Here is an 18,951-nt window from a genome sequence, read left to right on the forward strand (position 1 = left end):
TCAACTACCCCCTCACCCTGCTCCTGCTGCCTCAACTACCCCCTCATCCTGCTCCTGCTGCCTCAACTACCCCCTCACCCTGCTCCTGCTGCCTCAACTACCCCCTCACCCTGCTCCTGCTGCCTCAACCACCCCCTCACCCTGCTCCTCCTGCTTCAACTACCCCCTCACCCTGCTCATGCTGCTTCAACTACCCACTCACCCTGCTCCTGCTGCCTCTGTGCAGACATGGTCATGCTCACGCCGTCTGTCTGCTCTTCCTCCACTTCCCTGTTACATGCCTACTCCTCTACTTGGCAGTGGCCAGCTCTGCTTTATTTTTTTTTATTTTTTTGCAAGTGGCCATCAGGGATTAAAATTAACGTTGTCCCGTCGTCCCGGGGCCGTATTAAATTGTCATTGGGACGATCAACAATTTAATTTGGGACGACGTCGGGACGACAATAATTTCAGCCCGTTTTTTATTGCACTTGCAACTCATTTAAACGGAAAAGAAACACAATTTCAATGTCCTTGAATGAAGACATTAGACACTGACAATAAATCTGACTTGACTTGAAATGGACTCGCGCCTCACGTTTGTGTTCTATTAGTGGCGTTCCGTGCATTTCACGACTAGGCTGGCCTTCAGCGATGTCCTACACGATGTTAAACTGAGTGAATCCACCTTAATTAATACCATCATTATGACGCCATGGCTCTCGAACCATATACAGAAAGGCAGTATAAGTGAGCATTGCATCACCTTAACATAGTCGAGTACAACAGACTTAATTAATATTTCCGGAGCATTTAAAATCAATACACCCGTATTAACAAAACATTAAGAGTAGTAAACTCTCAGTTATATGATCGCTTGGATATTACTGTCACAACTTAAAAATAAAAGGCGATTTTCAGGGATTAGTCTACAAAGTTTTATTCAGTCCACCGAAAGTAGCCTATGTGAGCTTTAACAAGTTTGTCCACTAAACATCGCATTGTCCCACCTGCAAAGCAGTTTCATTAAACTTCCTATCCTCACGATATCCAGTTTTTCTTGAAAGTTCCGTCTTGAAAATGGCGTTGTAATTGTATCAAAAACTGGAATTATCAAGTTGGTGTAAACTAGTTTATTTGAGTTGGTTAATGTAATTATATTTAGTCTTACCAATTGAAACAACTAGCATAATAAGCATTGCAACCGATGTACGTCGTTTTCACATTAGCCAACTAAACTGAGCACTGAATCACTGCACCGGTCTGCCTCAGTATCCAATCAAAGGACGTTTACGTGTCACGTTCAACGCGAGGAAAGAAATCTTCCGGGGCCTTTTATCTAGAAGGCCCACAGTCGCCAACTCGGAATCTGATTGGTTATCACAACTGTCTGTTTCAGTTCATTCCACTTAAATGAACTGAAACAGCCAGTTGTGATAACCAATCAGATGTACACGGGCCTTCACTGTGAATTCTGAAGGCCTCAGGGAAGATTTCTATTCTCGGGGAAGATTTCTTGGAGCCTGGCAAGTTGACTGGCAACACATGATAGCAGAAATATGATTGGATGAAATGTTAACTATGTATTTCTGGTTATAATACTTTTACTTTGATAGGGACCGGATGTTGTACCTGAGAGGTGATTGTGTGTGTGGTACGGATTTACTTGAAGTTGAACCAGTAAATGGAGTTAAAGAAACAAGGTGTTTTCTCTGAGTTTACATGGTAGCAGAGGATGGCTTCTGCAAATTACAAGATTCCGCCGACCTTTGACGAAGGAAAGCCGTATGAAAGCTGGAAAAATGAAGTTGAAATGTGGACACGAGTTACAGAACTTCCAAAAAAGAAGCAGGCTCTTGCGGTGGCTTTGGCGCTTACTGGGCGAGCGCGAGACACAGCTATGGAGGTACCTATCGATGATCTAAACAAAGATGCTGGTATGACAACTTTGTTAAATGCACTTGATAAACTGTTTCTGAAAGAAGAAAAGGACATAACGTATGAGGCATATTCGAATTTTGATCGGATAACGAGAGACAGTAACGTGTCAATGACTGATTACATCATTAACTTTGAGCAACGTTATTTAAGAATGCGCAAATACAACATGGAATTGCCCGATGCCGTTTTAGCTTTCAAGTTGCTTGACACGGCATGCATTGAAGTAAAAGACCGACAGTTAGCGCTGACGGCATGTACGGAATTAACGTTTGCTTCAATGAAGTCGGCACTGAAAAGGATTTTTGGAGGGAAGATGTCAGCTCCAACGATGGGAATTAACCAAGACGTTGCCTACGTCACGACTGAACAGAGGCGCCAGAGAAGCAGACTGTCGTGGTCAAAAGGCGAACAGTCAAAAACACCCTTGCCAGGCACTAACCCTTTGGACAAGCTCGGACGCAGATCAAAATGTGCCATTTGCCAAAGCACATTCCACTGGGCTAAGGACTGCCCACACAAGGGTGAGCAAGTAAAATTAACTGAAGACGTTGATGAGTGTAACATTACTCTCTTTACAAAAGAGTCACCCACTGATGCAGAAATATTTTTGACAGAATGTTTTAGTTCTGCAATAATAGACACTGCCTGCACACGCACTGTGTGTGGAGAGGAATGGCTAGATAGCTATATCAGGGGAATAAGCAAAAGTGAGTCAGAGAAGATGAGAAAGACTGAGCAATGCAGTAATAGACCATTCAAGTTTGGGGATGGAAAAGTGGTCCATTCCACCAGAAAACTGAAAATTCCGGCAAAGATTGGTCAAACAAAGTGCAACATTGAGACTGAAGTTGTTCCAGCACAGATTCCACTGCTTTTAAGCAAGTTGTCCATGAAAAAGGCAGGGACTGTTCTCAACATGGAAAATGACAGTGCAGTGATGTTCAATCAACCTGTACAATTGGACTTTACAAGCTCTGGGCATTACTGTGTGAACATTATGGACACTGGGGGTGAACCCTCTCAAAGTGATGATTGTGTCCTTGTAGCCACTGGAGGTGGCGCCTCTAATGAACAAAGCGATGAGGAAATACTGGCTGTCGCAGAAAACATGAGCAAAGCTGAAAAGAAAAAAATGCTAGTGAAACTTCACAGACAGTTTGGTCATGCCTCGGCTGAACGGCTGCTAAGGCTTTTATCTAGTTCAGGCACAAAAGATGCAGAATGTGCCATCATTCTTGAGAAAATTGTGAGTGAGTGTGACACATGCCGAAGATACAGTAAGATGAAACCCAGGCCTGCTGTTGGTCTTCCTCTGGCATCTCAGCACAATGAAACCGTGGCAGTCGACCTCCATGAACTGAAGCCAGGTATGTGGTATCTTCACATTATTGATCAATTCACGAGATTTAGTGCAGGAAGCATTCTGACCACTAAGGCAGGTCCTGAGATTGTTAAACACTTCATCCATGACTGGATAAGCGTGCATGGCCCACCTCAGAAGCTGTTCAGCGACAATGGAGGAGAGTTCAACAATGATGAGGTCAGAGATATGGCAGAAAATTTCAACATAGAAGTAAAAACAACAGCTGCGTACAGCCCTTGGAGTAATGGACTGTGTGAACGTCACAATCAAACATTGACAGAGATCATACAGAAATTGAGAAACAGTAACGACTGTGACTGGGACATTGCCTTGGACTGGGCGCTCATGGCAAAGAATACCATGCAAAATGTTCACGGCTACAGTCCTCATCAGTTGGTGTTTGGACAGAACCCTAACTTGCCCTCCGTGCTGACTGACAAGCCGCCAGCCTTAGAGGGCAGTACAAAAAGTGAGTGGGTAGCAAAACACATCTCTGCCTTACATGCAGCAAGAAGGGCATTTACTGAGGCAGAGTGTTCAGAGAGAATAAGGAGAGCACTGCGTAAACAGCTACGGAGTACAAATGAGAGATACGAGACTGGTGACAAGGTGTACTACAAGAGAGTAGATTGCCCAGAGTGGAAAGGACCAGGCACTGTGATAGGCCAAGATGGAGCAGTGGTCTTTGTCAGACATGGTGGTACCTGTGTTAGGGTGCACTACCTGAGACTTATGAAAGAAAAAAACTTGACAGATGCTGCAGAAGATCACACCTCTCTTGACAGTGACATGGAGGATACAGGAACAGGAGTACTCACAGGGATGGAGACTGAAACACACCAAGCAGATGATGACACATGGATGCAAAATGCCATAGAACTGCGAAATGATGTTCCTCTGAAAACAGGGCAAATTCTGAATTACAGAGATGGCCGTAGTGGATCTTTACACAGAGCAGAAGTTCTTGGTCGAGCAGGTAAAGCTACCGGCAAATACAAAAGTTGGTACAATTTGCTATACATTGAACCAACCAATGTTGCAGGCAAGACTGATTCAATCGATGTATCAAAGTTGAATGACCTTCAGATAGAGCCACCTGTGATGACAACAGATAACAGTGAGGATGTGCTAATAACAAAAGATGTGTCATTTGACATAGCTAAACAGGAGGAGATAAAGAATTGGAGTGACAACAAAGTGTTTGAAGTTGTTCAAGACAAAGGACAAAGAAGCATCAGCACCCGATGGGTATGCACTCTGAAAGAGACCTCGGCCGGGATAGTACCTAAAGCAAGGTTAGTGGCAAGAGGTTTTGAAGAGCTTCAAGTGTCAGAGCTACAGAAAGATTCGCCAACATGTGCTTCTGAATCCCTTCGACTACTTTTAGCTGTCATCTGTCAAAAACAGTGGACACTACATTCCATGGACATAAAAGCTGCATTCCTACAGGGAATAGAGCTGTCACGTGACATTTACATCAGGCCTCCCCATGAGGCAGACTGCAAAGGAACATTATGGAAGCTCAAAAAATGTGTGTATGGTTTGGCAGATGCCTCACTGTACTGGTACAACAGAGTGAAAGAAATAGTGCTGGAAGCAGGGGGCAAAATGTCCAAAGTAGACCCCGCTGTTTTCTATTGGACTGACAAAGACTGTGCTGTTACTGGGGTACTGGCATGTCATGTCGACGACTTCATATGGGGAGGCACCCAAAGCTTCTCTGAAACGGTGATACCTTACCTCAGGTCAGTCTTTCAAGTGGGGCGTGAAGAGCATGATCGTTTCTGCTATGTTGGAATAGACTTTGTGACTGTAAATAATGCTGTGCAGGTTCATCAGGAGAATTACACCCAACACATGCAGCCCATACACATGGCTCCTTCACGAGCTGTCAAGCAAGACTCTCCTCTTTATGAAGAGGAAAAGGATCAACTCCGATCAAAGATAGGTCAGATTCTCTGGGTAGCAAGACAAAGCAGGCCAGATGTCATGTTTGATGCTAGTAACTTGGCCTCTAACCTTAAGAATGCAACAGTGCAAACGATTCATGAGGCAAACAGAATAGTGTGTAAGCTTAAATCCAAGAAAGTAGTGCTAAACTTCCAACACTTGGGAAGTGAGAGTGCTCTCAAGATTGTCATGTTCAGTGATGCCTCTTTTGGAAATCTTTCCGATGGAGCCACTCAAGGAGGTCATTTAATTGTTTTGATGGGAGAAGATGGTACATTTTCACCACTCTCTTGGCAATCAAAGAGAGTAAAGAGAGTTGTGCGAAGTACACTTGCTGGAGAAACATTGGCAATGTCTGATGGAATAGACAATGCAATTTTTCTAGCCACATTGTTCTCTGAGCTGACATCAGGTGGTGCTGCAAACGCACCACCTATAATCTGTGTGACAGACAACCATTCGCTTGTTGATGCACTTAAGTCTACGAAGTCTGTCTCTGAGAAAAGACTTCGCCTGGAGATAAGTAGCATAAAAGAACTTGTCCAAATGAAGAGGATTGAGCGTGTGTTGTGGAAAAACACAAAAGACCAACTTGTAGACTGTCTTACCAAAAAGGGCGCATCAGCTCATATGTTACTCAAAGCACTGAGTGATGGACAATGGAAGCTTGACTAAACTGAAATCTTAATTTTGTACAGTTGTTATACCTTTGCACTAAAGTACATTCAGAAAATGTTTAACCAAGTTAGGCTATATATTTGCAATATGTTCACTTTTGTTATGTTGTTACCTAAAGGGCACTGAGGTGCTGTAAGAATATACAGGTTACACTTTGACTATGCCCTGTGATGTTATGCTCACTTTAATATGTAATCCTCAAAAAGAGAGTGAGTTTGTTAACTATGTATTTCTGGTTATAATACTTTTACTTTGATAGGGACCGGATGTTGTACCTGAGAGGTGATTGTGTGTGTGGTACGGATTTACTTGAAGTTGAACCAGTAAATGGAGTTAAAGAAACAAGGTGTTTTCTCTGAGTTTACATGAAAGCTCTAACATAAATAAACAACGCTGAAAGCTATGAAATCAAGAGAATGGACTATGGGGAATAATTTAATACATATTTATGAAAAGAAAATATTAAAATTAAATTAAATTAAGAAGGAAGTTCCTTCCTGAGTGGAAAAATACATATTCTTGTATTAAATGGGATGCAGGAATAGGAATGTTATCTCAGTTTTAAGAAATTACCCAAACCAATTGAGAGTTTTAATAAAACAGTTTTGGATTTTAAATCTATTGCCAGCAGCAGTTTTAATTCTTGTATAATCTTAATGGAATTCATTGTTTGAATTAATTTGCACCGAATTTAGTTTTTTTTTTTTTTTTCATAAAATTCGGGACGGTTCCGGGACGTTTCGGGACGGTTGAAAATGTTTTTCGGGACGGTTCCGGGACGGTGGTGAAAAAAGTTAATTTTAATCCCTGGTGGCCATTTAACAAATAAGTCCTTAATTAAATGATGCTCGATATGCCAGTCCACCTCAGCAGGGTGACGTGTTATGCCTGCTAGAAGACTACTTGGACGACACTAGGTAGCACTGTGCAAAAGAATGGGATTCAGCTTCCAAACCACTCAAAGTGCATTATCCACCAACTATTTTTAAATTGATAAAGCAACATTTCTTCAGCTTTGCAGTTAATACTCAGACTCTATAAATGGGAATGCATTTGTTTTTCCTCCTGGAAGTTAATAACATGCACAGTAAATCGGCCAGGTAAAGCACTCCTCCTTTCACATATGAAACCAATTAATGTATTGATAGGTAAAAACACAGGATAGATTACAAATTCTTCATTTCACATTCAGTCTTCCATAACGGTAAAATTGTGCTGAGTCCTCATGTTTTTGACAGAATGCTACAGAGCGTGAACCTCTTTGACTCGTTTGAGGTGTAAAACATACAAGGCCTCATGCCAGTTAACCTAGCTATGTCCATCTTAAGGAGTCATCTTCAAAGTTGGTAGTTGCTAGTGTGTGTAATATGAACTAATTTTAATATGAAGTGAATATGAACTTGTGTTCATATGAAGCTGTACAGGCACCCAGACAGTTTCTACCTTTTGTTGCTTTTTAACTATTCTATATGAACTTGTTTCAACCTTTTACTATTATTATTTTATAAGTTAAATTGAGAAGACTAACATCAGTTAGATGACTAACTAATGTTTATTTAAACGTTTCCTTAGCTAGCTAGTTAGTGAGCTAGCAAGCCTGAAGATTGAAGGTTTCATTTCTCAAAATCAGCTGACCAATAAAAGGACATCTTGGGTTCAGCAATCACAACCAATTGTTAAATGGCTTCACATAGACAATAAGCAATCCTGAGATAATAAATGGGACATCAATGTAGTGAATGAAGGAGAGAAGTAGAGGTGATCCAGGTCCAAGGTCTAAATGAACAGAAGTGTAAAAATACCTTTGAATCTGATGTCTAGACCGCTGAATTCCAGCTCCACACCTTGCAATGCCTCCCCAAGGGTTTCATGGTAGTGGCTGATGGTCTTTTTGTTGCCCGCACAAAAAGGAAGGGAGAAGTACTTGTAGGTCTCTTGTCTGTTATGATACGGCCCCACTGTATTCATCCACAAAACCACTTCCTCCTTATCTGCATACTGCAAGAGAGACAAGATAAAGATCAAAAGTGGTTATAATTTGAAGAAAAAAAGATTCAATCAATCACAATGTGCACCAACACAACCAGAGGTTGTCTGTATGTGTATGTGGATGTGTATGTACGTATGCATGTATGTATGAATGTATGTAGTGACAAACTATGTGGTAAAATACTGTACATGGTTTTGTAAACACGGATTGTTTTTTTGGTTTAATTACTAGACATATGCCCAATCAAATCATTCCTTTTGTACACTCAGATTACAATTTATAAACCAGTTGCAAAAGCTTGGCCTTGGTAAATAGGGTAAGTGTCAAAAATATGGTAAAAAAATCATCGGTCTACATCAGGGGTCAACAACCCATGGCACCCGAACAGCAAGCTGTCTGCAATAATATTTTACAAAAGAACCCAATCTTCGTAATCTGACTAGACTCAATTTAAGAAATCAGCCTTAGTTCCTGCTTTTTGAGTGCAATATTATTACTAGTTAAGTAGGTTTGCATAGGGTCATTTCTTCCGGATACCTACCACCCTTTCTTACTGTTTAACTGGGTTTTTTTCTTGAGATAGTGTTGCTCAGAATATGACCATGGCCGTTTTTCATCCTGCTACTAGTTCTGGAGAATAGCTCACCAAACTGACATTGATGGGGATAACACAATGAGGATGCATGCATGGAGGACTCCAAGTCATTTATAAATGGAGGGTTTTGTTTGTTACCTGCAGCCTACAGGTGTCAGAATGTCCATGTTGAGGTCTTTATTAACACGTATCTATTCAGCTGCATGACTGAGACCACTGTACCACTCACACTGAAAGTATTCAAATAATACCAGACATGACAAAGAAATCAATGTGGAAAAGCACAGGGGGAGAAACAGACAGAGGGTGGACATAAGAGAGTTAGTCACCCTTGTCACAGGTCACCCTAGTCAGTGGAACAATGCAACTCTGGAATGTTCTTCAGTACGAACAACTAACCGAAACCTAGTAACTGCAGAGAAATATCCTGGGTGCCAGACGAACTTAGCCCCGCCCACAACATTTGAGGTCGGGAAGTTCGGTCTGGCATTGCTCCGTTGGGGCGGAAATATGCCCGCACCAGAGATGTTCGTACCAATAACAATTGTCAGGGCGGGCTTTATACGATAACGGGCAGATGACCAACAGTAACGTAATCAACCACGTCACCAAAGAGCGCTTGGGTTGAATACGTTTTCAACAAACATGGCTGCCACTGGAGAGCTGAGATGTGTAGATTGTGCCATCGAGTCCGTTTTAGAAGACATTCACAGCGCATTCATTTTGAAAGAGGAACAGAGAAACACGATTAAGGCATTTGTCGAACGAAAATATGTTTCTGCAGTCCTTCCTACGGGATTCGGTAAAAGTTTAATTTATCAGCTGACTACGTTGCTCTGATTGGTTGTAGGTCTATCCAATTGAGCGAAGATATGCTGGTTCGGTTTAAAAACGCCCCATAATCACAGCCCAATGGAGCAGTATCAGACTCATATTCTGACTAGAATTATGAGTATGACAATGGCTAGTAGAGTTTTTAAAACTAGAATTCAAGATGACGATCCACAGGTTATTGGCCCAAGCCTTACAGATTTAACAAGCACACTGCAGAGATTTACTGCAAGGACTATTTATTAAATTCAGTGTTGTAAATACGTGGGAGCCAGAGGGAGCCGAGCTCCCATAGAGTGAGGACTAGTAGGGCCAATGATTTTCCGTTTAAAAAAAATGCATTTTTCCGTTTCACTTTTGGTGAATTCTGGTTTTTTTTTCTTCTCAGCTCATTTTGTTCACCTCGAGGTAGATTGATGGCTTAAATGAGTAAATAATAAGTGCCCTTCTTAGATTGCTGTTTGCCAGTCGTGAACAGAATTGGGATTGGGAAGAAGAGCAAATTAATGTGAATGAAAGTGGCTGTAGCAAGTAAGGCTGAACGATTAATTGCATTTAAAATTATAATTTTTTTATTTTTTAAGATGGTACATTTTGCACCCAGTGTTTAAGCAGCATAATGGATCAATTGCTAATCGCTAACGAGATGCTAGTGGCTCGAACTAGCAAAATATCTTCAAATGTGCTTACTTTGACACTATGACAAACTAGTTAGCAACAACTTTCCTAACACAGTCAAACGTCAAGCAAGTGCAACACAAGACAAAGCAAGACGGCAAATAAGCTACTTACTAGTTCGGCATACACTAAAAACCATAGGGCCAATAGTTTTCCGCGAAAACGGAAAACGGACGGAATACGCGGAATGGATCATCTGAAACGGAATGGACCACTGAAAACGGAATTGCAACTTTTCAAACGGAAACATAATTTTGTGCATCAAAATCGGCCAAAACCCCCTGTATTTACCCTGTAAGACTGAATTTCTTTCAAATAAACACAACAACGATCACAACAATGAACAAACATTAATTAAAGAACAAAAGCGGTCAGAAAATGTCAGGTCTGCGCTGAACTCTGCACCGGCCACGCCCCCATTTTCAACGGTAGTCACGTTAATTTGCTCATCTTCCCAATCGCATTAAAAATGTTAAGTCTTCTGTTGTGTTGATGGCTGGCAAACAACAATCTAAGAAGGGCACATATTATTCACTGAGTTACCAAGCAGTCTAATTTATGGGGACTAATTAGCACTGCACTGAATTACATTACCATTGTGGTGCACAATAACAATTACACAACTAATATTACTAGATACATATAATAGTGGACATTACACTAGGCAACATGGATCTCATTCATATCTCATCCAGTCGAAATCTTAACAGGATTGAACCCATCTTTATTACAGCGTATCAACATAAGAACAGAACATAGCTAAATCTCCGCTTAGCATCATGCTAATCACTACTAATAGCACGAGCAGGTAGCCCAAAATTTGGTATTTAATACACGATCTATTACAGAAGCAACTTCATGAAAACCCTTACTTTCATTAAGTATGCACATAATGCCTCACATACAGGTCGAACAATGATGATTTAAGCATTGGAAATGTATAAGGCACAGTATGGTCAACTACTTAGCGACAAACTGAACTCGACAGTATCTTAACTGTGGGTGCTGCACGCACGCAAACAGCGTTGCTAGGCAACATCAGAGTTTTTCATACAGTCAACGTGCAGAAAGGCATTATACGGCTGTTTTTATTTTTTTGACGCGGAATCACGGAATTACCAAAAACGTGACACGGAATTTGCTTTTTTTTGACGCGGAAAACTATTGGCCCTAAAACCAGGCGGCTTCAGGCAAACATACATAACGAAGTCATTTGCCTACGGACCCTGGTATGGCAATGGCACGGAGGCGATTCTCCATATTAAAAGTCATTGTAGCGCCCCAATTTTTTCTAAAGCTGTTATTTTAGGGTAAAATTGCTTATCCTAACCCTAACCCTGAAGTACAATTACTGCAAAATGCCACTTTAAAAAGTGCATGCGTTGTGTTTATACTAACAATGACTTTGTTTCAATTACTTAAATGCACAGTGGCAAATCCACCGATTTGCTTCTGTAATGAGCAAAAAAAAAAAATCGCAATTCGATTATTTTCCCAAATCGTTCAGCCCTAGTAGCAAGGTGTGTATGTCAACCGTTGAAAAGGGGGGCGTGGCCGGAGGAGAGTTCAGTGCAGACGTGAAGTTGCCTGACTGCTTTTGTTCTTAAATTAATGTTTGCTCATCGTTGCGATCGTTGTTGTGTTTATTTGAATACAATTACAGGCAGTGGCGGTTCTACATGGAACTACGCCCCGGGGCGAGACCCCCTCCGAGCGCGGGATTTTGCTAACGCTAGCTAGTCTAGTGGTGTCAAAAGGAAATATATGGTCTAACCAGCTTTAGCTATCGACCTGTTAATTATTAAGATTATACTAGTACTCTGTATGCTGTGACATTCTGTTAATTGTGGCTAGCGGGATTTCGCTTACACTAGCCTAGTGTCAGATGAATGAATGAACATACATACATACATACATACATACATACATACATACATACATACATACATACATACATACATACATACACTATGATCAAATCAGCTAGCTTACGCTAGCTAGCAAACAATTCTGCTGGTGCTCAACATTAGCTGGTTGCCTTAATAGGAATTTTAATTAAGTTACACTTGACTGAAAACACATTTTTACGTTGTCCACTCGAGCAACCTTCAATAGTTATCTTGATAATGTAATAGACTACTATGTAAAAGATGTATTAAATTTCCCTCTGGATGAATAAAGTATCCATCTATCTATCTATCCATCTATCTCTACTCTGCTCACTACTACCTTCACCAGTTGGATAAGTTGATGGTCAGTGGTCTCCTTCCACCCATTCACCTTGCCCTTGGTGACCACATAATCGTAGCCTGACGATGTCATACTCATAATTCTAGTCAGAATATGAGTCTGATACTGCTCCATTGAGCTGTGATTATGGGGCGTGTTTCAACGAACCAGGAAAGAAAATGCCTCTTCGCTCAATAACGTAGTATGACCATCTTATACATTCAACTTTTACCTGATCCCGTAGGAAGGACTGCAAAAACATCTTTTCGATCAACAAATTATCGCGTTTCTCTGTTCCTCTTTCAAAATGTATCGCTCAATATCTGTGTGATATGCATGCCTACGCTATACTTATTAGCAGCGAGGCTAGCTAGCTACTATGTGTTTCGATGGATTTTTGGTCTAGACGTTAGCAATAACCTAACAATAATGGTCTAGAGCTTCAGTTAAGACCTACAATTCTTTGCAACATTCGTGTTGCACATACACAACTAACCGAGTCAATGTAGACATAAAAAAGTCGTGTAGATAGCTTAATTAACATAAAATATCCCACTAACAGGCTCCTGAGACACGGCCATCTTGGTACTATTTCGAATCTACTGGTTATTCGACTCAAGCGTTGGTTGATCATCTGTCCATCATCGTATAAAGCCCACCCTGACAATTTCATTGGTGAGATCGTTTTGCTGAAAACTGATCATTTCTCCCCAATGGAGCAGCGCCAGACCGAACTTCTCAGCACAAACATTTTGTGGGCGGGGTTCAGGCTGGTATCCAGGCTAACATAATCGTTCTGTATCCATTTGTATTAGCCATTTTGCACAATTCAGACAAACAACGGAGGGTACGTGTCAGGTTGTGAGTGTTTGGAGTGATAGTTTCTGGAAATGGGCCTCTATACACCCATGTAGATATTTAATTAAAAACCAGATATTTCCACCTAGAAGAGTCATTTACCACATTAACAAGGGCTGAGTGACGTCATGTGTGAAAAATCAAACGGGAATATCTATGAAACCATAATAGCAAAACAATTTCTTTTGACGGCACAAACCAGCACAAACGTAGCACTAACGATTGGGACTATTTTGATGAGATTTGGGCGTGAAGGGGGGGCTGGGTGACGTCACATGCCAGAAAATGCAATTTTGAATTACTCAAAATCCTTACCAGCACAAACGATATTTTTTACGGCACAAACCAGCACAAACCTAGCACAAACGAACAGCAGTGTTATTTTAAAATTTTGAATGAGACGGGGTGCCAACTTCACACAGGAGGAATTACTCTCTGAAATGTTACCATGTTTTGCCCCCCCCCCCACAATGAAATGGGATCTCTTTTGCTCTATACAGTTCCCCCTTCTCACCCAGGATCTGCGCGGCACCTTCTTAGCGAGCAGAGGCGCCTGCAGCTGCAGGGGGCGCCAATTTGCCAATCCCCCACACAGTGATATGATAGAAAATAGAAAAGCGCTTCGCGGCCCAGATGTTTATTTATTTATTGTATTTTTTTTAAGTGATCGTGCCGCCCCCCACGCGTCTTGAAAATGTGCCACCCCCGTGCCTAAAACCGCCCCTGGGTAAAATACAGGGGGGTTTGGGCGATTTTGATGCACAAAATGATGTTTCCGTTTGAAATGTTGCAATTCTGTTTCAAAACTAGCTAGTGAACTCTAGCCTACAACATTAACCTACTCACTTGAGCTGCAAATCCCTACCATGCTACAGTATAGTTAGCACCTATCTCAGCAAATATCTTTAATATGTTGATTTTTGTGCCATATTTTAAATCTAAATTTGTTAATTTCTCTTCCGTAAACCCACTTTTTAAAAGGATATTTTCCGTAAAATTTTTATAGGGGAGCATGCCCCCAGACCACTCTAGTGTTGCTGGGTCACAGGAAAAATTATAGGTTTTATCTGGGTGCATAGGCTATTTAATTGTATAACCTTGGTAGGTATGTGCGCGGTGCGCCAACTGTTGTGAGATAGAGACCCCCTTAGAAAAAAAAAGATTCGAACCCTGATTAAATTGATCAAAATCTTGTTTATTAAAATATCAGCAGCTATTCTCGGACTTCGAAAACAAAACGGAGAGTGCAGAACATTCTAAATATGCCCCTCTCCGCAAAGTAATGGCCATAAAAATGGCAACAAAATCAAGGACAAATGGTCATCAAATCAAGGAAAAATTTAGGAACAAGAACTCTGATGGGCCACTGGAATTGCATCATTGTCATGAAGATGTGAAGTGTAAAGGAAAACTTTTATTTGTATAATTAATTTTATAGATCAAAATCGGTCAAAATAATAGGGGTGCACGATTCAGAAAATGCCACGATTCGATACCGATTTTTAGGCTCACGATTCGATTCAAAAACGATTCTCAATAAAAAAAAATTGATTCACAGTATGTAAATGTTAGTGCTGTCGAACGATTAAAATATTTAATCGCGATTAATAGCATTTGTGTCATAGTTAACTCAAAATGAATCGCGATTAGTCGCAAATTAATTAATCGCAAATTTTATTTTAACGCTCTTATCATGGAAAAGTGAATTGGCTTGCTTTATGCAATATTTTATTTTTTTGAAAAACAACATTGCCAAACAGGGCGGTACAAAATAAAATTATAAAGTGTACATTTCAGACTCAGCCTATAGTGCAGTTAAACCATGGCTTAATATTTTCTTTTTTTTCAAGTTTGCAGTGAACATAGAAGTCAGGCCTCTTATTTCAAAAACAATGAACCGTAACAGTTAGGTTACCAATAAAAGGTAAGCCTACGACTTCTGTGCTTTCAGCCAGCTGCCTGTTGACATTTTCAGACAACAGTGAAGCTCGCTTCTTGTGCACAACACAACTTTTAAAGGTAAACTTTCAATTCAGAAACTTTATTTCAACCATTTCGCCGTATCGTGCTCACTATCACTCAAACCGTAACGTTAGCCTACTAGACAGTTTGCGAAGCCAAAAAGAATGTAAATCTCGATTTTTGGAATTCTTTGAATCGATTTTGAATCGGAAGCACTTGAATCGCGATACGAATGTGAAACGATTTTTTTTGCACACCCCTACAAAATAACACCAAAACCACCAACCGCATAAAAGCTATACAATCGGATCCTCTTTAGCAAGCAGGGAGATAAAGTCAACTGCTTGTTTTAGCCACTGACATGCTCGTAAATGTTATTATAAGCGTCGGTCACGATGGATAGAGAGGTCTGTGTCCGTTTACCACAATAATGGTAAAGAGTACTGTTTGCACAACTGACCTACTGTGTGATGCTGGAGTGGCCACTCAAAGAAGAAAAACAATCCCTTCATTGATCATCGGTTTAATGTAGTTTGGTTACCAAGTTTGGAGTGAGACTTTCTTATGAAAGTCAGTGGCCTATGTCATGAGATGGGTATTAGTCAAAGGTAAGTATTCACACCACACTGTGAAAGGTAATGGCCTGTCAGTCTGGAATGTAATTTTGGCCCTCTCTGCCTCCTACACAAACATAATGTAGGTGTGGCTTTTGGATATTGTAGAGGGAATAAGGGCCTTCTAACAGTTTATTGAAAATGCCAAATTTCAAAAATAGTCCAAATCCAAAAATTCAAACAGAAAATTAACTCTTAAAGTTGTCAGTCCTAAGTCTTTAGCCTGTGTGTACCAATCACATGAGTTCCAGAGCTTAGATTAGCCATCACCCATCTTCAACTGTTCATTCTCAAATTCTTGAAAACAAATATACCCAAAAAATTGCATTACAGTGGAATCCGCTTATAGTGGTCACGGATATAGTAATCAACCGCTTATAGTGTTCAAAAGGCTTGGGACCGAATCATTTCTATACAAATACTGTTTAAATAATTTGTTTGAAGTAATCAAGAAATCCGCTTATAATGTTCATTTTTGGCCATTTTATGAATGTAAACATGTGCAAAAATTATTATTATAAAAAATTATTATTATTATAACGTGTAGTTATTGTATTTTTTACCATGATTCCTTTCTGGACGTCCGCTTCTGCCTAGCTAGCTAACGTAAAGAGTTGACGACCGGGCAGCTAGAACTAGCTTGCGAATCATGGAAATCATTTTCGATGAATGAAAAACGTCTCCTCGATCTCCTCGAGGAATATGATAAATTGCCAAAAAATGAGCCAACGAGATGCTGCGGCGAAGCTTGGCATTCATCAGGCTACCTTGTGGAGTGTAATTAAGCAACGAGAGACAGTCATGAAGGCTAACGACGGAGACCGAAAACGATGGCGCCCGGGCAAAGCACCTGCGGTTGAGGCTGCCCTGGTGAAGTGGATTGATTATGCCCTGTCTCGCAACGCTCCGCTGAGCGGACCCTTGGTCAGGGAGAAGGCTGAGTCATTAGCAACAAGTCTCGGAGAGGAGAGTTTCAAAGTTTCTAGCGGCTGGTTTGAGCGATTTAAAAAGAGGGAGAACATTGTGTTTAAGAAGCTGCACAGGGAGTTACGTACCAGAGTTATGTCTGCGCACAGCGCAGTACAGGTATATGTAATTAAACTTGCATGATACTGTAAAAAAAAAACTGTAAATGTGGAAGCTATCCGTTTCATTTCATTGTTCTCATTGAAAAACCATACAAATTATATTCTGCATAAAAAATAAGTGAAATAACGGTAAATTCGGTTTTAGTAATCATCCGCTTATAGTGTTCAAATTGGCTCTGGACAAACGTGACCACTATAGGCGGATTCCACTGTATTAATTTGTATATATTAGCTGAGGTAAAATAATTGCATCAAAAGAGCATAAGCCCCATCAGTTTCCCTCACTTATTATGGGCAGTTTACTTCAATTACACAGTCCTTCGTAACTCGGTGAAATAACATAGTGCTGTGAAAAAGTATTTGCCCCCTTCCTGATTTCTTCCACTTTTTTACAAACCGATACGAGTACGAGTATTTTTATTTGTGTACTTGCCAATACCGAATACCGATAGCTAGGGGTGGGCGATATGGCCAAAATCTTCTATCACGGTATGAGTAATTTTATATCACGGCTACGGTATACATCACGGTATCGATTTTTCTGTAAATTTAATAAAGAAATGGTACAAAATAACCGTAATGTGTGTCATGTGATGTCATGCGTGATAGTGTTTACGTTCAGTATATAAAAACCATACGCGCATGTACGCGCCGTCACCATTTTGATTGCACTTAAGAGATGCTACACATGTGCTGAATAAAGAGCCATTCATTGTTACCAAACAGCGACTAGTGAGTCCTGTTATTCGTCCCGGCGACGAACGCCACAATGTGTAGCTATTTCATTCCATTTGTTAACCTTTCCAGGGGCCGTATTCACAAAGCTTTTTATCTTACCACTAAGAGTGCTCCTAACTCGCGCTAAAACATTTTACGTAGGAGTAATTTCTTAAAAGTGATTCACAACGCCTCTGAGACCTACTCATACTAAGGATAATACAAACTCCTAAGCTTAAGATAAAAGCACCGTTGCTATGGATGACGTCGATTCTCATGCACGAGTTTAGAAGGGGTGAGGACGGTGATTGGTTGTTGACAGGCTCTCATTAAAAACTCATTCGTGACGTCCCTCTCACAATCCCACTATATCAACTGAAAATAAGAGAATAAGCTAGGCTTCAAATTAAGTCATATTAAATAGTTATGGACAGTGCAGTTAGCAGAATGCACACGCATGATGACAAGTTTGTGCATCCAACGGGAATGACACTTTGCACGTTAAGAGAAAAAGAAAGCGATCAATATAAAATATGGCAATTGCATGTAATCAAGGCAGTAATAATTAAAGCACCCAGCAAACTGTTAGGCTATTATATTTCCAGCCCTTGACCACTTCAAATATCAGCACATACGGCCCTTCAAGCGAAACGAACGTGAAACGTAGCCTAAGCGAAAGCCTACTGGTCCCAGGACCAATAGCCACTGTCACCCCAGCGGCATCCAGCTGGTAAGTTCTCAAAAACCTGCTGCAGACCGCTCTCCGTTGAAATGCACGAGTCATCGGTACATCCAGGCCACGGTGGACGAAAACGTCCTCATCTTTTGATGGGGCAATTATTGTAATGTGTGTCCCGTCACTGGACATTCCTGCGATCGCCATGGAATTTATTTTGATCTTTGGACAATCGCCAATTACACAAGGCAACTGGATAAACTGTTGGATGATATGGGGTCTACAGTGCGTTGATAGTTTGATGAATTTAACGGCTGACTGATGATTCCCAGTGTCGTCATTTGCGTTTTCCGCGAAGCCAAATAGGCTATCTTTATGTTTCCAAACATTTCACTTCGGGACACATCGTTGTTTAAAGGCGTCATTGCATCCCGCGCTAATTCTACGACAATATTAATACCTTCACGGTTTAAGCAATGTCTTTTATCAGTTCCAAGTCGGCTGCAGCCATCTTACGATTTTTTGTGAATAAGTCTTAGTGACTTAGGAGTCCTCATGAGGAGTTTTAAGCTGTCTTAGACTTAGGTGCTACTTTTAGGGATAAAATACTTTGTGAATTGCTCTTAGTAAAAAAAAATAGGAGTCCTAAATTTAAGACTGACACGCCCATTATTTTTAGGAGTTTCTCCTAAATTCGCCACTTATGAGCTACTTTTAGCCCTAAGATTCTTTGTGAATATGGCCCCAGGTGTCTGTATTTCCTAACCAGCAGCATACGTAAAGGAAAGGGAATTAACCCCGA

At 40.7% G+C, this 18,951-nt stretch overlaps 1 protein-coding gene across 2 annotated transcripts in view; it reads right to left on the reverse strand.

The window, feature by feature from the left end:
- tm9sf3 (transmembrane 9 superfamily member 3) overlaps positions 1 to 18,951 on the reverse strand; it is a 67,479-nt gene that overhangs the window by 35,883 nt on the left and 12,645 nt on the right. For both annotated transcript variants that reach the window (XM_080849274.1, XM_080849273.1), the window contains one exon: positions 7,714 to 7,909. In XM_080849274.1, the coding sequence (XP_080705400.1) occupies positions 7,714 to 7,909 (196 nt within the window). The remainder of the gene's footprint in view (positions 1 to 7,713; positions 7,910 to 18,951) is intronic.

Source organism: Sprattus sprattus (genome assembly GCF_963457725.1).
Source record: "Sprattus sprattus genome assembly, chromosome: 12".
Lineage (NCBI taxonomy): Eukaryota > Metazoa > Chordata > Actinopteri > Clupeiformes > Clupeidae > Sprattus > Sprattus sprattus.